The sequence below is a fragment of the Pelodiscus sinensis genome, chromosome 27 (genome assembly GCF_049634645.1).
Source record: "Pelodiscus sinensis isolate JC-2024 chromosome 27, ASM4963464v1, whole genome shotgun sequence".
In the NCBI taxonomy this organism is placed as follows: domain Eukaryota; kingdom Metazoa; phylum Chordata; order Testudines; family Trionychidae; genus Pelodiscus; species Pelodiscus sinensis.
The window spans coordinates 10336542-10359425 of record NC_134737.1 but is presented as its reverse complement, the minus strand read 5'-3'; the positions used below and the strand labels follow the sequence as shown (position 1 = coordinate 10359425).

Sequence of the window (22884 nt, the reverse complement as noted above, 5' to 3'; positions counted from 1 at the left end):
GCTGAAGTGGCCATGAAGAGGCACTTCTTGCCTGGCCCCTAGCTGCTGCGGAGATAGAGGGCTGAGGTTGTCCTCTCTCCCAGGGGCAGCCTGCATCCTGAACCCCTCACCCCCAACCCCACGCCAGAACAATAATTTAAAAGAAGAAAATCAAAACTTATTTGAGTTAAGGACCTGGGCAGAAATGTCCACATGGCTAAAATCCTGACCTCAGGTGGTGTTGCTAATCCCCCCTCCCACACACACATTTTCCCTACCAGTAAATACTCACCCTTGGTAACAGTCAGTTTAACTTCAATGAGTCGGTAAAGATTGGGAGGCTCGTAGCGTACGCACCAGTACACCCCGGCATCGTCTGTCTGCAGCTTCTCCATGGTGACAGTAACAATCCCGGTTTGGGGGTTGTCATGGATCGTGGCTCTGCCGTTCTGAGCCCCATTATGGTAAGTGATGATCCCGGTATCAGTGCTGACTAAGATAGCACATGTACTCTGAGTTGTGCTTCGGCACCAGGCTTTCTCTGCCCTTTTGTAAAGTTCTCTGTTGTACGGACACTGGACAGAGAGACTCTGCCCCTCCAAGGTATCATGTTCTTGCACTTCTGGAAAACACAAAAGCAGGCCAGTATGATCAGTGACATACGTTTCCCATGAGTGACATATTCACAAGCCTCAGTTGAGTTACGGAAGGGGTGAATGGGAGCTGATGTTTTTGGTCTCGTTTGCCTCAAAAAGCAACTGTGTGGGCTGTTCCCTTTGCACTTTATCACCTCGATGCCTCGCAGAGCGAGGGGAGTGACTGACCCTTTCCGGACCAGATTTTGCACAGAGCTCAGTGTGTGGGGCGCAGTTTGGGTCCTGAGCTCTTGGAGATCTGCCCCAGTCATTGGCACTGAGCACTATCAGATGTGACCCTCAGTCTGCTCCTTTCATCAATAAGCTTCACAAAGTGACAAACCTCCTAAAGAAGCCAGTAGAGGGGAAAGCAGGAAAAGCTGGACTGGTCAGTTCGCTGAATTGCTGAGCTTAGCTGGAGATTTACAGCAGTTTCCAATGTGAGACAGGAAAGAGGCGATAACGTTGAGTGGACAGTGACTGATTCTCGGGAAATGCAGGAAGAATGGATACAGGCAATGCAGAAATGAGAAGGTGGGGGAAGGAATGGGAGGGAAATTATCTCCTGGAGGGAAATCAACTCACCTTTGTAAACATTCAGTTTAATTGCCTTTAGTTGACTCACTGTATTAGAAGAGCCAAGGACTGCACACAAGTACTCTCCGGAGTCCTGCACCTGCAGCTTTTCCATGGTGATGGTCACAGTCCCCTTTCTGGTGTCATCCTGTATCGTGGCTCTTCCAGCCGTAACCTTCTTTTGGTATCTACCTTGTGATGGGTAAATGGTGCTCACTAAGAGAAAGCAGCTCTTCTCTCTCAGTCGGCACCAGGTTTTCCCCGTTCTACTGTATTGCTGTGCATTGTAGGGACACTGAATGACGAGACTCTGCCCCTCCACTCTGCTCTCCATGGCGTCATACACTTGTGCCTGGGATCCTGGAAAACAGCAGCCCTGATCAGTAAGAGCTGGGATTGGAGCAGGGCGACCCACTGAGCCCTGTAAGCCCCGAACTCCAGTGCTTGGACTAAACACAGCCAGGCCATGTCTACACTAGGAAATTATTTTGAAATGACTAAATTTGACTAAATTACTCCTGATTTAACAAAACTGGAATAGTGTGCGCACACTGTGTGGACTGTTCAAAATTAATCTGTCAGGCTCCATTAATGTGGATGCGCTACATTGGACTTAGAGTCCCAGAAAGCACTGGGGAGTAATTAGTTCCAATTACTATAGGGAGTCCTTATTTTGAAATAGAGGCCCCGGAGCATCCACACGACTGTGATTTCAAAATAACTATTTTGGAATTAGTGTCATTCCTGATGAAAAGCAAGAGACCAGATTTCAAATTCTGTGGCCTGTTATTTTGAAATAATGGGCTTACTAGTGTGGATGCTCTGCTTATAAATTCAACCTGGAGGAGGGGTATTTCGAAATAAAGTTCTAGTGTAGACCAGGGCTTGGAGAATTAGAGGCTGTGGACAATGGAGATGAATCGGTGCAATTAACAATTACAAATCATTCTCCTAACGCCTACCTGGTGCATGTTCAAAGACAGCAACAGACCCTGGGGTATCTCCAGCACGTATCCACTGCGCACGGCACGTTTTCTCAGTGTGTGTTCTTGTGTTCTTTGTTTATTTGCAGCATTTCAGTCTCTCTGGTGGTAAAAATCCCTGTGCCATCCCTGTGTATTTTCATGTAGGTAAATGGCAGCAAATCAGCCCAAATCTTAACCCACTGCACCATCAGGCAGCATGATAGTGTTAAGTCACATTAGAGGTTTGCTCCTTATAAAAGTTATGGCATACACTTGATATACGCTGGCATAAGTGAAAACAAGCTCAGGCTGTTTCCTTAAAATCTCTCCTATTTTAATGTCTAGTCATGTAGGACGCACCTCTCGATGGATGAAGCCCGCTGCTCCACAACGGAAGGGCAATGAAACTAGTCAGAAAATTTCTTTATTATGTGCATCCCTATCCATCCTATTTATTGCAGGGTGGCAAAGAGGCCAGGGTGGCTGCTGTGAGGTTCTTTGGATGTGTGTGCACATGAATGTTTGTGAGAGAGAAGGGGGAATTGTGTACTGAGGAACAAACTAGTACCCCAAAGAAAAGGAAGGCGTGAGTAGTGGTTAAAACCAGACACACCCCTGAGGAGAACTCTTATAGTTGTTGCTTCCTATTGGCATTATGCACTTGTCCAGAGATTTAGAGGCTTAACTATTCAAAAACAGTTAACAGTCTGATCCTGCAGTGAATTGTAGCTGAGGATTCACAAGGCAAGTGAAACAAGAAAAGAGGAGAGGGCTGAGAAGAGAGATACAGTCACACTTACACAATAACAACGCTTTCTCTAGAGCACTTCCTGAGGATTGCTTTGAAATATTATAAAACTGCTGGCACTGGAAATAAATTGGGAATTCCCTAGTGTCTCCCAAAGGAATTCCCACTACCTCTCCTTTTGCTTTGATGGGAGAACTTCCTTCAAATCTTTATAAGGCTCCTCTTGTGCCTCACTATTGATAAAGTGCTGTGCACTCCCTACGGTGCATATCACATAATCCTCACAAACCCACACATGCCTTTTATCAGAATTTAATCCAAGAAGAAATTTTAGTGGCTCTAAAATAAATAATTAGAGACCTTGATCTATCACATCAACATTTGGCTTCTAATGGCAACAGGACATACATGGGCCAAGTACTCAGCTGCAGTAAATCAGCAAAAAGCTATTGACTTTAAACGATGCCAATTTGGGAGGCCAGATTATGCCATCTGAGGACCTGTTCCAGAATGTCTCTCTGACAATAGCAAGTTAATAAGAAGATAGAGAGCTCCACCCACATTTTTACAGGGGCACATTTGTGTGGTGTTTAGTGTGTGCTCAAAAATATTTGCCCTTTGAGACTGGAGTTCCCAGTGTTCGGAGTAAATTGATGTTGCCCCATTGCCTTCAGTACAGCTGGGGTGGCAATTTACTGCCCTTGAGGTACTGATCTGGCATGGGTTCTCATGTGCCGTATTGTGCTGTTTCTCATACGCTCCACAGTGCATTTGAGAACCGAGGCAGAGAAAACAGCCCCCGATCCCACCTGCCTCTGCCATGGAATGTCCATGTAACCCCAAAGTATCACATCACTCCGCCTACCTGCGATGCAGAGCAGCAGCAGCAGGAATCCCAGCTCCATGCCTCTTGTCAAGCCCCTAGAAGGGGCATTGTTGGAATACAGTGAAATGGATTTCACTTTGGAAGGGGCAATGGAGGTTTAGAACTCGCCTTCTCTCCGCGCTCTCCCCTGTTGACACTGAAGCTGCATGAGGAAGTGGCTGAGGTCTTGCCTTCACACGGAAATTCTTCACCATGTTTTGCAATGAAACTGGTATTAAGATCATTTGTATATTTAGGGAAGTGGATGGCAACAAAAGAGGTCAGTCCAGCGGGAGGGGACCTTTACATGCCTCCTTTCCCCTGCCCTGTCTCCTCCCCCCTTCCCAGGCACAGTCACTGGCTGATCTTTCAGAAGCTGGCATGGCTAACTGATCATTTTGTTAATGAGAGAAAGAGGAACCAGGTGGTGCCTCAGGCTCAGATCCAACCCCACAGCAAAATGGAGCCCTTTATTTGCATCCCATTTCCGTGCTCAGGAAGCCCACCTCTTGCAGTGGTTGGACAGTGCTGGGGAAGAAAGCCAGAGAGACACTTCTTGCAATCAAAGTCTCCTACTCAAGTCTTCCTAATCCTGCATAAAGATCTTGGGCAACAGGAAAGAAAATGGCTCATCTTGGTCTTTTTGTGTGCAGTTTATTGTGCAGTTCCTCTGAGAATGTGCAAATCTTTTCCACTCTATTCATAACTCCATAGCTCCTTGTTCTCACCTGTGCCCTGGAAATTGAGGATTCATAGTGAGAGGCTTCCCAGTTCCCTTTTAAACCTTGATATTCCACATATGGGACACACACATTTCTTTGGAGAAGGGCACATTATAATTTATTTTGGGGGAAAATATGCCCTTTATGTATCTCCTGGGCAGAAACAGCATGGAGAGCTGCAGTGCAAACTTGCCTCATTCCACCCCTTGCCAGCATGCATTGAACCTGAACTCTTGGGACCATGTGTGTTGGTGAAAGCAGAGTCTGTACCCATGATCCTCTCAGTCCCTAGCAACTCTGCTGGGATTGCCACCTACTTGTCCCTGGGATGGTGGATTCAGGACGTGGGCCATGTTGAGGGACCTACCTCCTGAGACCATGACTGAGATCCCACAACCTCATTGCACGTTAAGCAGTTTGGTAAATACTTTGAGTCCGCCAGTGAGTCGGACTGAACTTTGCAGCTGAGCTACTGCAGTCAAGCAAACTAGCCGCCCAGTTGCTCCCAATGCACCTAACATGTTTCATGCAATCTAAAAAGTCCAAAGCCTGTAGGACAGACATCACAAGAAACTGGCATGGAGAAATCAAACTCACACCCTTCAGTGCTCACTCTTTGTATTTTCAGTGGAACAGAGCAGCACACAGGCCCGTGGATAGGTGGGGGACGGAGGGAGCAAACGGGAAAAGTGCCCCGAAGCCTGGCGATTCAAAAGAGCCTCGGGCTATCACTCACCAACACTGCGGCCGTGACCAGAACCATGGGCCTTTAAATTGCCGCCAGATGCTGGGAAGCGAACTTCAGACAGCACAGAAGGGCTGATGGGGAGGAAATGAACCACAGCTCCTCCCCTTCTGCCTGAGGTCCCGCCCCTTCCAGGAGTGTGAAGGCCTTCCCCGACCTTTCCCACCGATCCAGTAATTCTGCCGGCTGCCTTGACTTTTAAAGCGGATGCTGGCTGTTTGCAATATTGTATTTCAAAAATACAGGACCAGTTTCCTGGTAGTGTCCCTCTGTCAGTACAAGTCAGACTAGGCCTGGCAGCCGCTCCGGGTGTGACAGAGGGGAAGCCAGGCCACCATTAGAGGGACATTCAAACCCACAGCCAGACCCATGCTCTGGACAGCTCCAGCAACGTTCTGCATTGCAAGGGATGACAAGAGGCACTGGGTGCTGATTTACTGCAGGACAGGACACTTTTTTATTAGCTGTTGGCAAGCCTGTGAAACTGGCCAGTCTGTAGCCAGCAAAGCAGGGAGTTTCCATGGCTATCTGTCCCAGCCCGCATGACGCTCCGCCTGCTGGACATTCCTCAGGTGTCTGCGCTTGCGTCCATCACAGCAGACACGGGCCTTCAGCTTTCCCAGGCTGAGAAGTCTCCAGCTCAATCTGTTTCCTTGGCATCCCTGGCACAGCTCTTGGGCACGGGCTCTCTGTTCCCCTTTGTGGAGATGGGAGCTAGGGGTCCAGCTGCCCTAGGCCACCAGGACCCCACAGCTTAAGCTGAACCTTTCTGAGACTCCATTTTTGGGGCACTGTAGGTTAGAGGTTACCTGTCTGGATACACATGAGCGAGGAATCACCTAACACCGACTTGGGAAAAGTTTCCAAACCAGCCACTCTGCTCTAGGTCACCCAAGGCATGTAGAGACCTAGTCCGAGAAATGACACCTGTGTGCATTTCCCTACTTCAGGTTCCTAACCATCCGCTCTCCTGCATGTAACTTCTCTACTTCTCTGAAACACAACATCTCTCCTTCAGCCAACTTTCTTATTCCCCAGCTGGTCTCACAGTTCTAAAGGCTCCTCCCCCTCCTCCCCGCTATGAAAACAAGCCCCTCTTTTCTTCTCTGCTGTCCACGCTGCTTTTGAGTCCTCCCCGGGTTTCTCAGGAATCCTCCACTGCTGCGGGTCTTAAATCCCCATGTTAACACTGGATCTCTGTGCTCTACTGGGAAAATTCCCTTCCTTCAGCCCCATGCAGAGAAATGGGAGAGAATAAGCTTGATCTATGATGCAGCCAAGCAAGTTCTGGCCTTGCTAGTTAGAAGGATCCAGCTGTGGGTGAACAAGCTGGTGCCCTTCTCCTCTTAGCACAAGGTAGCACAAAGCAGAGCGCTGTCAGAGGCAGTCGTAACACACCAGGGTACAGGCCATTCATAAAATCACACTGGGAAAGCTGACCAGGAACAGATTCTGGCCTCCAAAGTGAAGCAATAGTGCTCACGTTTGTACAGAAGGAGAGGGTGTTGTGACCCAGCTGGAAGAGCTGCTGGGAAAGGAAGTGGTGGGTTGTTCTCTTCTCTTGGGTATCAGGGAACCATGGAAGGAGACCTGCTGCTTTATTGATTGTTAAACTGCTGAGGGGGCAGAGAACCCTGCTCATGCCGGCTCGGGGTAAGTGGAAGGGAAGCTTAGGTAAGGGGCAACCTCTTCATGCTATCATGTATAAAGCCTGGGGTATGCAGTGTGGGGGGAGGGGGGGTCTATATTACAATGAAGGCTTAGATCAGGGTTTTCCAACCTATGGTTTGGGACCCAAATATGAGTCATCATTACATTTAAAAAGGGTCGCCAATTGTCTCCCCAGGTGACTTTGCCCCCTCTCGTCCCCCCGTTTTTTAATTGCCTTGGGTCACCAAGTCTTCCTGAATTGTCAAAATGGGACTTCATCTGGAAAAGGTTGGGAACCGCTGGATTAGATACAGTGTGGGGATGGGCACTTGCTTCTGCTCAGAGCATGGACAGTGGTAAATTCATGTACAAAGGCACTTCTGGAGGAGGAGAAATGTGTCGGCTCGTCACGCTTTGGAGCGGTCTCTAGTGCTTCCTTCAGCTGCCACGTGGCCCTGAAATGAACAAACAGTTTTCTTAGAATCTCACCCATGTATGAGCTGACTGGAAAGAGTAGGAAAGTGGTTTCCACAAACTGGGTGTGCGGGCAACAAAATGGCAGGTGAAAATCAATGTTGATCAATGCGAAGTAATGGAGAGTGGGAAATATAACCCTAACCATACATGCAAAATGATGGGGACTAAATTATTTGATAGCACTCAAGGAAGAGAGCCTCTAGTCATTGTGGACAGGATCCAGAAAATTTCTGCTCCGTGTGCCTACTCAGCCAAAAAAGCTAACAATGTCAGGAACCTTTAGGAAAGGGAAAACGAGACTGAACGCTAGGATAATGCCCCTATAAAAATCCATTACAACTACAGTTTGAATGTGGCCTGCAGTTTTGATTGCTCCATCTCAATGAAATATATTAAAATTGGAAAAAGGTACTGAGGTGGCCACCCAAAATGTTTGGAGGCATAGGAGAGGCGTCTTGCTTCTAGAGAGAAACAGAGTGTGCCTGGATTGCAGTCTTAGGTCTGGAGGCAGGTCCTCTAGGTGCTAAAGAGCATGAACATGAAATGCTACAAGGTTGGGCTACTTCAAGGCTCTCTGGGAGTGAGGTGCCTTGGCATTTGAAACAGATCTGGTTGAACAATATGGAAATGTTGTTTGTGTTTTTTATTTTTCTCACTATAAAGACAAAATTTGTTGAGAAAATGGTCACTCTTTAACCAGCTTTACAGCTCATGGGAAAATTATGTCCTTTTTCAAGGTCCACCCAGTTCTTGTTTGCGTCCCTTTATCAGATCTGTTCTGCTGACTGCACATCAAAGAGAAAACTCAGTTTTCCATGGTCTGAGAGAGAGAACAATATTCAATTTTCAAAAGTAGTAAGTTCTAAGCCTAAATTTTAGTCTCAAAACTGACTTGGGCCTTTAGGAGCATATGTCTAAGCAAAAGTCAATGGCACTTTTAAGTACTGAAGTAAGCTTTGAAATTGGGATTTAAAAACCCAGGTGACTTGGGGACCTTTGAACACTTTCCTCTAAGTTGCAGGACAAACTCCTTCAGCTTTCTGGTGAGATATGGTTTCCTTTTCTTTCTAGGGCTACTGATCCCTGGAATTTGGTCTAGACCCCACTTTTTTATCAAGCCCTGGTTTAGGAAGTACCTTGATCTCCCAGATTTCGTGTCATGAGCAGGACTTTCCTTCCAAGTTAGTTGCCCTGGGCCATATCTACATTGTCAGAAATGGGATTTGCAATTCACCAGTGATGGCGCTGCTCTGGTGCCAGCCAGAACTGACACTGTAGGGGAGCCTTTTGCCAGTGTTGTCTAACCCTGCTTGCAGCAGGAATAGGTGATGTGGTGTCGGGTGGGCTACAGAAATGCCGAGCCTCTGGGAAAGATGGGGAAAGGCCAGCTTGGTGCTTCTGGAAGGGAAGGGGCCTCAGAGAGATGGGTGGGGCTGCAGGCAGATGGGCGACTATTCTGAGTGCCACCCAGACTACGCCATGCCCCCCTCTCCCATCCTGCCCTTAGCACCACTTGGCGCGTGCTGCCCAAGGTTCAAGTGGTGATCTAGAGGGCCCAGGGCTCTGGATGCTGCTGCAGGAGAGGCAGCAGCAGCCAGAAGCCTCCAGCTATTTTGAATTTCTAGGCCCTGGGGTAGTTTCCATCTTTGCCCACTGATCTCGGTGGGCAAGACGTGGTGATTAAAAGTTTGAGACTTATTAGCTATCATCAGTTGGTTTGGCCCGTTTCCTATCTGACAGCGTCAGTAATGTCCCATGAGGAGTTCCCTCATTGCTAAAGGGCCCATCTGACAGACAGCTGACCTTTTGTAACTCAAGGTTTACAGGAATCTGGGCACCTTCTCTGCGGTGATTTCTTCTTCTCACTAGGAGACCCATTACCACAGCTATCAGGACCTTGTTGATCAGGGCACTGACTCCCAGCCAAAGGAAGGCAGATCTCAAGTCCAGGGAGCTGGTAAAGAAATGAGAAAAGGGAGAGAAGCCATCAGTTCACAGGGACGTGGAATTCCTTGCCGGAGCATGTTGTGAACTCCAAGGCTATGTCTACACTGGCCACGTAACCCGTAATAGCTATGGAAATGAGAGAAGTCAGAATAGGGAAATGCACGGGGGATTTAAATATCCCCCGCGGGATTTAAATAAACATGGCCACCGCTTTTTTCCGGCTTGGGGAAAAGCCGGAAAAGAGCGTACAGACTGGCGCGATCCTCCAGAATAAAGCCCTATTCCGGAGGATCTCTTATTCCTACTATCTCTTATTCCTCCTGTGGAATAGGGCTTTATTCCGGAGGATCGCGCCAGTCTGGACACTCTTTTCCGGCTTTTCCCCAAGCCGGAAAAAAGCGGCAGCCATGTTTATTTAAATCCCACAGGGGATATTTAAATCCCCCACGCATTTCCCTATTCTGACTTCTCTCATTTCCATAGCTATTATGGGTTATGTGGCCAGTGTAGACACAGCCCAAGAGTATAACAGGGTTCAAAAATGAGTTAAATAAATTCCTGGAAGATGGGACGGATCACCTGTTCTGTTAATTTCCTCTGGAACATCTGGCATTGGCCACTGTCAGAATACAGGGCAGAGCTAAAATAAGGAATAAGGGATCTTTCGGAAAAGGTTTTATTTTCTGAAAGATCCCCGTCTAGACTGGCACTTTTTTCCGGCAAAGCTCCGAGCCGAAAAAAAGCGGCAGCCATGTTTATGCAAATGAAGCGGGGGGATTTAAATCCCCGCTTCATTTGCAGTTGCAATGTGTCTAATTTGCATCCCTTTTATGGAAAAGGGATGCAGTCTGGACACAGCCCAAGAGTATAACAGGGTTCAATAAATAAATTCCTGGAAGATGGGTCCATCAATGGCTGGTGGCCAGGATGGGCAGGAATGGTGTCAGAAACTGGGAATGGGTGACAAGGAATGTATCACCTGTTCTGTTCATTCCCTCTGGAGCACCTGGAATTGGCCACTGTCAGAACACAGGGCAGAGCTGGTCTCTCCCCACCTTGCCAAAGGCTCGGCATGCTTCTGGCTAAATGGACCTTTGGTCTGACACAGTAGGGCCGTGCTTATGTGACATTGCCAGAGACACTGATCTTGAGCCATGTTTTAAAATGTCTATTTATTTCTACTCTTTCTGTTTGCCAGTTTCTGATCAAAGACAGTACTTGGCCTCTCGCCCTCAGCATGGCTTAGTTTCCTTAATTACTTCTTATGAAGGATTGTGACAAGGCTTTCTGAAACTTTAAATTAGATCTGTCAGTTATCTTCTGTCCCCTACGGTGTTGATATGCTGAAAGAACTCTGGTAGATTAGTGAGGAGAGAGTTTTCCGGATGGGAAATGCTGCTTTGTTCCTATCCTATCCTGTTCACTAGGCTACCTGTAGACTGCACGCCTCTTTCGAAAAAGAGCGTCTAGACTACAACCAGTACTTTAGAAAAAGCAAGCCACTTTTTTGAAAGACAGCGCACAGGCAGTCTGGATGCTCTCTTTCGAAAAAGCACAGTTTGCATTACATAGAACCTTTTTTCGAAAGAACACTTTTGAAAAAAGGCATTATTCCTCGTAAAACGAGGTTTTCCGCAGTTGAAAAAACTGCTGTGTTCTTTCGATTTACTTTCAAAAGAGTGCAGCAGCAGTCTAGATGCAGGGGAAGATTTTTCAGAAAAACCCTGTTCTAGAAACACAGGTGTTTTATATCTTTTTATTTCAACCAGCTGAACTGGCGCTGAAGGGACACTCACTTGATATTCTGCGATTCTTGGCTGTAGCTGAAGTTTGTGGAGTTGGAGTGAAGAACAGGTGTTGTGTACTCAGTACTTGGGAAGAGAGTCCTTGCTAAACCTGCAAATAAAACACATGGGCTACGTCTACACTGGCCCCTTTTCCGGAAGGGGCATGTAAATTTCACGAGTCGTCTTAGGGAAATCCGCGGGGGATTTAAATATCCCCCGCGGCATTTAAATAAAAATGTCCGCCGCTTTTTTCCGGCTTTTAAAAAAGCCGGAAAAGAGCGTCTAGACTGGCCCCGATCCTCCGGAAAAAGTGCCCTTTTCCGGAGGCTCTTATTCCTACTTCAAAGTAAGAATAAGAGCCTCCGGAAAAGGGCACTTTTTCCGGAGGATCGGGGCCAGTCTAGACGCTCTTTTCCGGCTTTTTTAAAAGCCGGAAAAAAGCGGCGGACATTTTTATTTAAATGCCGCGGGGGATATTTAAATCCCCCGCGGATTTCCCTACGACGACTCGTGAAATTTACATGCCCCTTCCGGAAAAGGGGCCAGTGTAGACGTAGCCACGGAGAGGAACAATCATCCTGTTTCAGAGATAAGACATGGACCTCAGTATCTGTTCATGTCACACTCAGCCTATCTCTCCTCTACACACATACTGCAGTATAACTAAGTCTTTCAGGGGTATGAAAATTCCACAGCCCAAGTGACATAATTATACTGATCCTAAACCTCCATGTAGACAGGCTCTGGCAGTGGAAGGACTTCTTCTACTGACATACCAACAGCCTCCCACATGGAGTGGAGTTATTGAGCTGATGGGAGAGCTCTCTCCCATCGGCTAATACCAGCTCCATCGGAAGAGCTACAGTGCAACAGCTGCACCGATGCAAGATAAGTGTGTAGCGTAGACCTTCCGTCAGAGTTATGATGCATGACCTGGGGATGACTACAGCGAACTCTATTCCAGACACTTGGAGAAGCTGGGATAATCTTTCTCTTTCAACTTCCTGGTGATGGGCCAGAATTGAACTAGCTAGTCCACCTACTCACCCCAGCACACTGTCAGAACGCCCTAGGACCCTGAGCTGCTTTGTGGTACCATTCTGTACCTGTACAGTGGTGCAGGGCACTGCTCTGGGCAACACCCACTGATACGGCTTGGGGCTTCCATGGTTGTCTAAAGCATCTGTTCTTGGAATGAGTTCAGGGAAGTTGTGTGATCTGTTACACATGAAGTCAGACTAGATGCTCACAGTGGTCACTTCAGGTCTTAGAATAAATACATTTCAGGACGCTGTTTTGCATAATTATAGGTAGTCCCCGACTTACAAACACATCGACGTACGACCAGCCGCACTTACGACCAGCCTCCCATTAAGCGCAGCCCTGACTTATGAACGGCAATCCATGCTTATGAACAGCTCAGTCCCATTGAAATGAATGGGGTCCAACTTACCAACATATCGAGTTACGTCCAAGTGCTTGGAATGTAACTCGTTCGTAAATCGGGGACTATCTGTAAAGGATTTTCCATATTTTAAAAAAGAACATTTTCCAACCAAATGGAAGGTTTTATTTTGGTTGAAAAAGTATTTTCTCTTGGAACTAAGTTTTGATGGAGAATTTTCACCCAGCTCTCCTTCTCGCATTCACTGCACATCCTCTCCCCGATGTAAGCAGATTTGCGAGCAGCTATGTGGCGGTGATGGGTACAATGAGGATTCTGACACTTTAAAAGTTCATGAAGGGGGACTAGATTGTTCCTCTACTATCCACATTTCTCCTGAGATTTGAACATGGATGAGTTTATAGCACTTTATTGTGCCCTTACCTCATACAACACATCAGAGCATAAAATATACATCTTAGTAGCTATATGGGAAGACTTTTCTCCACCAGAGCCCTTGATCAGGTTCAAGACCCCATTGGGCTAGACGCTCTATAAATAGACCTGGATCTGTTCCCATTTACTCTGTGTTCAAAAGGAAGCTAAAGCCTACACTGGTTTTTCAAAGGCTGAAGTTTTAAAGGATTTTTTTTCTGATATTAAAACCCAAAGGAAAGTGACTCGCACAATGGCTCTTACAGGTAAAGCTACTGAGTTACACAAAAGTATAATGGTGTTTCCTATTTACAGCAAGGGATGGTATATAAGGAATAAAATAAAAGCCATGAAGTTCTATAATTCCGGCTTCAGAGCTTTAAAAAATGGTGCAGCTCTGAAGTCTGGAGTGCAGAACTAGTCATGGTGGTTCAGCATTAGAGATTTGGTTTTTTTAGAGATTTTTTTTCCTCTTGAGTCTAAATTAAATTCAGTATGTTTCACATGAGCATTAATGGGTACCATGGGCAAACCCGTGGCTCGGGGAGGCAGCTCTAGTCCTGCCCCTTTCACCTGAAGCCCCATCCTGTCTATGCCCCAAGCCTCCCCACCCACAGTGGCCCTTGGCCTCTCCTTCCCAACCTCAGAGCCCGGGGTTGCAAGGAGCAGAGGGAGACTGGAGAGCTGGATGGGTGGCGTGGGCCCAGCTGCCCCAGAGCAACAGGTGGGTGGCATGACCCTAGCCATCTAGGTTGCACCACCTCAGTGGCCCTTCTTCCAATGAAGCTCTCCCCGCCCCAGCCGAGTCACCAGCTCCAGTGCTGGACAGCTGGAGCGGATCCTGGGGCACACTGGGTCCCCCAACCTATCTGCCTCCAGGAGTAGGTAGGAGGGGACCTAGAGGCAGAGCATGAGCAGGGTCTCCTTGGGCAGTTTGGGAAGGCAACGCCTTCTTGTGCCTATGTTACCCACCACTGATGATTGATACACTAAAAACCATATTACAATGTGTGATGTAGCAGCTACCCCAACTGGTAGAAAGGGGTTAAAAGCAGCCAATAGAAAGCAACTGAGAGCAGCAACCAATCATGGCCCAGTAGGTTCATATAAGAAGGGCTGCAGGGCAGACCAGAGCTCAGTAGCTGACTGGAGCTTGAGAGGAGAAGACCAGGCTCCTAGCAGGAAGAAGCGCCAATACCTGGGACAGAGCAGTGCTGAGGCCCAGAGATGAGGGCAGAAAAGGATGCTGGAGCCACTTGAGAAGCGGACCTGGGACATAGACCTGAAGTATCCACTGAGGACGTGGCTAGACAGAGCCCTGATGAATGGCGCTAGTTCCCATGACAGCCAGCAGGAGCCGCTATAGTGGTGACTCCGACCCTGGCACACAAGGGTGTAGCAAATATAATGTTTCCAAACTCCATCTTTTTGTCGCCTCATGTCCCTTATCTGTCCGTCGTGTCCACTTTTGAACCCTCCTATACAGTAGAGGCCCTAGACGAGTTGCTGGCAACTGGCACCCTAGGCGAAATGCGTGATCGGTGCGCGATCGGCGCCTCCGCCTCCACACCCCTCAATGGCTGTTTAATTTGGTGCCCTAGGCAACCGCCTAGTTCGCACCTATGGATGTGCCACCACTGCTCCTATATTTGGATTCTCTTCAGCCACAAGGATCATGGGTGTGTCATATTTGTGCAGTGCCTGGCACCATGGTCCTGGATGATAGTTTCTTAAGCTGGTTAAAATACGGATCCATTCCATTGACATGCTACCATTTTATGGCTGAAATGCACTTTGGTGAATTAAGTAATATTCCTGTTAGCTGGACTGGATTTCAAATGCTCAGCTGCTAGGGAGATGCCTAGATGCTGTCAGGGTTTGGGCCAGAGAAGTGCCTAGATAGAAAAGACTGAAAGTGTTCTCAAATGAATGGGAGAAAACTGACATTTAAATAGGTCATTAAAACCAGAAATATCCATCTGGGCAAAGTGCTCATCTCAGCTATCGTTCTACATCAGTTGCTAGTGTGAGCCTTAAGAAAGGACACAAGGTGTTTTTGGCAATGGGAGGCAATTCAGGAATAATATTGGGAGGAGGTGATACAGATTCAATGGCAGAAAGAGGAAAGAGGGAACAGGGATGGTGGGGCTGAAACTGCAAAATGAAATACACCCCCCCCCCCCCAGACACGTTTTCCCTACCAGTTAATACGCACCCTTGGTAACAGTCAGTTTAACTTCAATTAGTAGGTAAAGATTGGGAGGCTCGTAGAGCGTGCACCAGTACACCCCGGCATCGTCTGTCTGTAGCTTCTCCATGGTGACAGTAACAGTCCCGGTCTGGGTGTTGTCATAGATCATGGCTTTGCCATTCTGAGCCCTGTTATGGTACGTGACGAGCCCATCATCAATGCTGACCAAGTCAGCACATGTACTCTGAGCTGTCCTTTGGCACCAGGCTTTCTGTGCCTTTTTGTAAAGTTCTGTGTTGTACGGACACTGGACAGAGAGACTCTGCCCCTCCAAGGCATTGTACTCCTGGACTGGAAAACACAAAAACAGGTCAGTATGATCCGGTGACATACACTTCCCAGGAGTGACATATGCGCAAGCGGCCAAATTCTTCCCTGGGGTAGCGCCATTCACCAGCTTCAGTTGAGTTACAGGAGGGGTGAATGGGAGCTGGTGAATTTGGTCTCGTTTGCCTCGAAAAACAACTGTGTGGGCTGTTCCCTTTGCACTTTATCATCCCAACATCTCACAGAGTGAGGTAAGTGATTGACCTTTTCCGGGCCAGATTCTGCACAGAGCTCAGTGTGTGGGGCGCACTTCGGGTCCTGAGCTCTTGGAGATCTGGCCCCTGTGATTGGCACCGAGCACTTTCAGATGTGACCCTCAGAGTCTGCTCCTTTCATGAATACACTTCACAACACAAATTGACAATCCCCCTATAGAAGCCATGAGAGGGGAAAGCAGGAAAAGCTGGACTGGTCGGTTGGCTGAATTGCTGAGCTTAGCTGGAGATTTACAGCAGTTTCCAATGTGAGACAGGAAAGAGGAGATAAGGTTGTGTGGACAGTGACAGATTCTCGGGGAATGCAGGAAGAATGGATACAGGCAATGCAGAAATGAGAAGGTGGGGGAAGGAATGGGATGATACTCAGTGGGATACTCACCCTTGTAAACATCCAGTGTAATGGCCTTTAGTTGCTGCACTGTATTAGAAGAGCCAAGGACTGCACACCAGTACACTCCGGAGTCCTGCACCTCCAGCTTCTCCATGGTGATGGTCACAGTCCCCTTGCTGGTGTCATCCTGTATCGTGGCTCTTCCAGCCGTAACCTTGTTTTTGTATCTGCCTGGTGATGTGTAAGAGGTGCTCACTAAGAGAAAGCAGCTCTTCTCTCTTAGTTGGCACCAGGTTTTCCCCATTTCACTGTATTGCTGTGCACTGTAGGGACACTGAACGATAAGACTCTGCCCCTCCACTCTGCTCTCCATGGCGTTTTGTGCCTGGGATCCTGGAAAACAGCAGCCCTGATCAGTAAGAGCTGGGATTGGAGCAGGGTGGCCTGCTGAGTCCTGAAAGCCCCGAACTCCAGCGCTTGTACGGAACACAGCCAGGCCATGTCTACACTAGGAAATTATTTTGAAATGACCAAATTCGACTTAACTTCTGATTTAACAAATTGAAATAGTGTGTCCACACTATGGGGACTCTTCGAAATCAGTCCAAGGCAGGCTCTGATAATGTGTACACTCCCTCGGATTAGAGCTCCAGGAAGTACTGGAGAGTAATTAGTTCACGTTACTCTAGGGAATAGTTAATTCAGTATAGAGGCCCCAGAGCGTCCACACCACTGTGATTTCAAAATAACTATTTTGGAATTAGTGTTACTTCTGATGAAAAGCAGGGGTGCAGATTTCATAAGAACGGCCAACTTGGGTCAGACCAAAGGTCCATCTAGACTAGTATTCTGCCTTCCAACAATGACCCTGGAAGGAGTGAACAGAACAGGTACTCATCATATGATCCCTCTCCTGTCACCCATTTCCAGACAAACAGAAGCTAAGGACACCATTCCTACCCATCCTGGCAAATAGCCAGTGATAGACCTATCCTCCATGAATTTATTTAGCTCTTTTTTAAACTCTGTTAAAGTACTAATCTTCACAACATCCTCAGGAAAGGAGTTCCACAGATTGACTATGTGCTGTGTGAAGAAAAATTTCCTTTTGTTTGTTTTAAACCTGCTACCTATTAATTTCATTTGGTGAGCCCTAGTTCTTATATTATGGGAACAAGCAGATAACTGTTCCTTATTCACTTTTTCCACGAGTCATGATTGTATAGATCTTTATATTATCCTCTCTTAGTCTCCTCTTTTCTAAGATGAAAAGTCCAAGTCTTTTTAATCTCTTCATATGGGATCCGTTCCAAACCCCTAATCATTTTTGTTGAACCTTTTCAGAACCTTTTCCAATGCCAATATATCTTTTTTGAGATGGGGCAATCATATGATCCTGGATGATTGTAAAAAGGCAAATGTAGTGTCCATCTTTAAAAAAGGGAAGAAGGACAATCCAGCGAACTACAGACCAGTCAGCCTTACCTCAGTCCCCGGAAAAATCATGGAGGGGATCCTCAAGGAATCCATTTTGGGGCACTTGGAAGAGGGGAAAGTGGTCAGGAATAGTCAACATGGATTCATGAAGGACAAGTTGTGCCTGACCAATCTGATTAGCTTCTGTGATGAGGTAACTGGCTCTGTGGACATGGGAAAGTCAGTGGATGTGATATACCTTGACGTTAGCAAAGCTTTTTATATGGTCTCCCACAATATTCTTGCCAGCAAGTTAAGGGAATATGGATTGGATAAATGGACTGTAAGATGGATAGAAAGCTGGCTAGACTATTGGGCCCAACAGGTAGTTATCAATAGCTCAATGTCAGGTTGGTGGTCGGTTTCTAGTGGAGTGCCCCCAGGATCTGTTCTAGGACCAGTTTTGTTCAACATCTTTATTAATGACCTGGATGAGGGGATGGATTGCGCCCTCAGCAAGTTCGCAGATGACACTAAGGTAGGGGGAGAGATAGATACACCGGAGAACAGGGATAGGGGCCAGAGTAACCTGGACAAATTGGAGGATTGGGCCAAAAGAAATCCGATGAGGTTCAACAAGGACAAGTGCAGAGTCCTGCACTTGGGACAGAAGGATTCCAAGCATTGTTACAGGCTGGGGACCGAATGGCTAAGTAGCAGTTCTGTAGAAAAGGACCTGGGGGTTACAGTGGATGAGAAGCTGGATATGAGTCAACAGGGTGCCCTAGTAGTCAAGAAAGCTAATGGCATATTAGGGTGCATTAGGAGGACCACTGCCAGCAGATCCAGACATGTGATTATTCCCCTTTATTCGGCTCTGATGAGGCCACATCTGGAGTGTTGTGTCCAGTTTTGGGCCCCCCGCTAGAGAAAGGATGTGGACGCATTGGAGAAGGTCCAGCGGAGGGCAACCAAAATAATGGGGGGGGGGGGGCTGGAGCATATGAACTATGAGGAGAGGCTGAGGGATTTGGGTTTTTTTAGTCTGCAGAAGCGAAGAGTGAGGGGGGATTTGATAGCAGCCTTCATCTTCCTGAAGGGAGGTTCCAAAGAGGATGGAGAGAGGCTGTTCACAGTAGTGATGGATGGCAGAACAAGGAGCAATGGTCTCAAGTTACAGTGGGGGAGGTCTAGGTTGGATATTAGGAAAAACTATTTCACTAGGAGGGTGGGGAAGCACTGGGATGGGTTCCCTAGGGAGGGGGTGGAATCTCCATCCCTAGAGGTTTTTAAGTCTCGGCTTGACAAGGCCCTGGCTGGGTTGATTTAGTTGGGATTGGTCCTGCCTTGGGCAGGGGGCTGGACTTGATGTCCTGAGGTCTCTTCCAGCTCTATGATTGTATGATTCTAACACTAAACAGACCCTGGAGTATCTCCGGCATGTGTCCCCTGTACACAGCACGTTACCTCAGCGTGTGTACCTGTGTTATCTGTTTATTACAGCATTTCAGTCTCGGGGTTTAAAGAGATAGTTCCCCCACATCACTACTCCTTCTTATCCAATGTTATTAACATGTTTGTAGCTGTTAGTAAACTAGGAATGTTAGCGTATAGTCATGTAAACGATCGACCAATAATCCTGGTCTTATTGGTTAATCCTACGAACTACTCGCACTCCCCCCACCCCTTGTTGTATCTGTATCAAAGACAGTAAGGATGGGAAGCCGGGAGGTGGCTCCCCACGAGCACCCAATCCCATGGAACCAGCTGCTTCCCCATCCCCATTTGCTGCCTCTGAGAGAGGCAGCAGCGCAGAGGGTAAGGAGGGGAGGTGAGAGCTGGTACATGACAGGATCCAGCTTTTACGCTGGCTCTCCATGTATGCCAGCTTCATGGAGCTATCTCTTCCCCACTTGCTGCCTCCAACGGGGGGGGGGGAGGGAGGGCGTGCAGGCGGGAGCCATTGCTCAAAGGGAGCTGGCTTAAAAGTCGGCTTCCCACGCACACCAGCTTTGTGGAGCTACCTTCTTCTCCCATACCACTTCCACTGTATCACAGGCAGTGGCATGGGGGAAGAGTCAGGTGGGATGCCATTGCAGCCTCTGTCTGCGGTGGATTCAGGCTCATCATGGATAGAGGCTGCCCCCATGGGATAGCGGAGCAAGCAGACAGAGGCTGCTGTCATCCCGCGCTGCTGCCTCTGTGGTGTGGGGCGGCAGGCGGGAGCCGGTCTGTGCAGGGAGCTGGTTTTTAAACTGGCTCCCTTTGCGGTCTGGCTCTTGCCTGCCACCCCTTGCTGCTACCTCTGAAACAGAGGCAACAGTGCCGGGAGGCAGGGCATTCCCCAGAAGTGGGATTGGGAGTGCTCTGGCTGCTGGCCCCGCCTCCGGAGACTATCGAATGATCTATAACTGCTAAGATTTTGGGTGATTACACAATTATTGGATAAAATGATATCTAACATCCCTACTGTAAACCAGCCCAAATCTTCACCCATTGCAATATCATCACTAATAATAATACTAGGCTACGTCTAGACTGGCATGATTTTCCGGAAATGCTTTTAACGGAAAAGCAGAGCGTCTAGATTGGCACGGACTTTTGCCCAAACGGGAGCAGCATAGTATTTCCGCAAAAAGCACTGATTTCTTACAGTAGGAAGTCAGTGCTTTTGCAGAAATTCAAGCAGCCAGTATAGACAGCTGGCAAGTTTTTCCGGAAAAGCGGCTGATTTTCTGGAAAAACTGGCCAGTCTAGACACAGCCCTAGTGTTAAGTCACATTGGCTTCTCAGAAGATTTACCTTTGGTTTTAAAGCAAAGCAAAACAAACTTGTGGTGAGTGAAAGCAGAACCAGTGAATCCCAGTACCTTAAAATCTCTGCTCAGTGAATGAGCTCTCGTTCATCAGGCAGATCTCTGCACTAGCATGGAGATGGACTGGATGAACATTTCAGTCTCTCATTTTTTTCAGTCTAGGAATATTGCTCTCGCCTGTAAGATCCAACTTTGCAATGCCACATCCTTTGCAAATGTATTGCAGAAAGCACTGTTACAAGTTCAGGATTTAGGGACCCAGAGCTCTACCTAGTGAACCATGCTGTGCTGTAACTGAAGAAAATGAAACTGGCCAGACAGTTCCTGCCCATCTCTGTGTTGTATCAACTAATGTGAATAATATTTATTATGGGGATGGCAAGAACATCTATGGTTCTATGATTCTAACAGGGCCTCCATTGCGCAAGGCACTGTCCAGACATAAAGGAAGAGATTAGTGGTGCTCCAAGAAGCATGCAGTTTAAGTATCATTTTAGTATCATTTAGCAACTAAAATGATTAGGGGTTTGGAACAGGTCCCATATGAGGAGAAGCTAAAGAGACTGGGACTTTTCAGTTTAGAAAAGAGGCAACTAAGGGGGGGTATGATAGAGGTCTATAAAATCATGAGTGGTGTGGAGAGGGTGCATAAAGAAAAGTTATTTACTTGTTCCCATAATATAAGAACTAGAGGACACCAAATGAAATTAATAGGGAGCAGGTTTAAAACTAATAAAAAAAAGTTCTTCTTCACACAGCGCACAGTCAACCTGTGGAACTCCTTGCCAGAGGAGGCTGTGAAGGCTAGGACTATAACAGAGTTTAAAAATGAGCTAGATAATTTCATGGAGGTTAAGTCCAAAAAAGGCTATTAGCCAGGGAGTAAGGAATGGTGCCCTTGGCCTCTGTTTGTCAGAGGCTGGAGATGGATGGCAGGAGACAATTTGCTTGATCATTGTCTTCGGTCCACCCCCTCTGGGGCACCTGGCACTGGCCACTGTCGGCAGACCGGATACTGGGCTAGACAGACCTTTGGTCTGACCCAGTATGGCCATTCTTATGTTCTTATGTAAGTAAGCCAACCCCAACAAAAAGTAGAAGAAAGAGAGAGAATATGCAAGCAGAGTCAATGATGTGAAGTCCACCGTGGTTCTTAACATGCAGATCATGAATGATAGCGGGTGTGCAGAGCCCCGCCTGGAAGGAACAGCATTAGGAACAAGCAGGGGAGACTGAGATGCTCAAATGCTACCCTCATTGGAGCTATGTGGACCATGGGCCACAGTCACAGGGTGGATTGTCTATGGACTGGACTGCCTGGGGCTAACCCAGCCCTGAGTGCAACATGAGCTGCATCTCAGAGGAATCAAGTGATTCCAATATAAAAGGCAGCAGGTAGGGACCTTCTGTGGGGAGGGAACCGCAGCGTGAAAGTGCAGAGAAAGAGGGTCTCCTGCAGTGATCGATTCCCAAGGAAGGGACTGTGCCACAGAAAGCAGGATCTTTTTGGAGCCAAACATGCAATTTTCCCCTTAAAAACAGTTTTGATGGACAATTTCCCCCCCAGTCTCACAGTGGTACCCAAAACAACAGGCTTCCTCTTGAACCGCTGCTGGCATTATGCTAGTTGCCTTCTTCTTTGGGGAGCTGGGGAGGCGTTTTTCCCTCCCTGCCAGATTGGCTGCAGCTCTGGTGATTTACGCCAGCAGGAGTTCTGGCTGGCGTGCCCGGCTGGCTTTGCATGCTGCTTCTTGCACCACGTCTCACTCGACGGCGCTGTTGACAAACCATGGAGAAAAAACACAGCCCCAGATCCCACCTGCCCCGACATGGAGCATCCCTGTGATCCTCAAAGGATCATGATGCTCCTCCGCCTACCTGCGATGCAGAGCAGCAGCAGCAGCAGCAGGAATCCCAGCTCCATGCCTCTTGCACGGCTGGAACACATCGCGTGGAAAGTGATGTGGAGTTTCAGGACATGTCTTCTGTCTGAGCTCACTCCTAGCTGCACTGGGAGGAGGAAGTGACTGAGGTGTTGGCAAAGCCCAGAAATTCTTCCCCAAGTTGTGCTTGTGGCTGACAGTGTGATATATAACGGTGTATTTAGGGAAGTGGGTAGCACAGACAGAGCCAGATCAGTCCAAGGGCATGGTCACAGGCTCACCTTTCACAGGCTGGCCAGTGTATTCGCTTTGCCCGCATCCTTGTGTGACCAAAGGGAAGGGGCTGCTCCCTTAGGCAGAAAGGCAGATGGATCATTAAAAGGCGCCTCATTCCTATGGTTAGAAATATTGATTTTGGTGCCCACGAGCAGGCAGGTTTAGATGATGTTGCTGAGACGCCTCTCCCCGAGACTCCAAAGCAAAGGATGTTTTAAAAAAATTGAACTGATGTTGCACTAATGAGAGTTGCCACAGAGACAGCTCTGGAGTTCAAGGTGTAGAGCCCTGGACTGGCACGCCAGAAACCTGGCTTCTAATCTTGGCTCTGCTGCTGGCCTGCTGGGTGATCTTGGACAAGATGCTTGCCCGCTCTCTGCCTCAGTTTCCCCATTGAAAAACAGGGCTGATGATACAGACCTCCTTTGCAAAGAGGTTTGAAATTTACTGAT

General features: G+C 47.7%; 1 protein-coding gene across 1 annotated transcript in view; it reads right to left on the bottom strand.

Annotated features, from left to right (window-relative positions):
* Positions 1 to 22291, bottom strand: part of LOC102449115 (polymeric immunoglobulin receptor-like) — a 32196-nt gene extending 9905 nt beyond the window's left edge. Inside the window, exons 1-8 of the mRNA XM_075909854.1 lie at positions 22152 to 22291; positions 16091 to 16435; positions 15131 to 15457; positions 11106 to 11205; positions 9064 to 9316; positions 4497 to 4503; positions 1200 to 1550; positions 272 to 601 (exon numbers count right to left, since the gene is read on the bottom strand). Coding sequence (XP_075765969.1) covers positions 272 to 601; positions 1200 to 1550; positions 4497 to 4503; positions 9064 to 9316; positions 11106 to 11205; positions 15131 to 15457; positions 16091 to 16435; positions 22152 to 22221 — 1783 coding nt within the window. The 5' untranslated portion in view covers positions 22222 to 22291. The remainder of the gene's footprint in view (positions 1 to 271; positions 602 to 1199; positions 1551 to 4496; positions 4504 to 9063; positions 9317 to 11105; positions 11206 to 15130; positions 15458 to 16090; positions 16436 to 22151) is intronic.
* Positions 22292 to 22884: the final 593 nt, after the last annotated feature.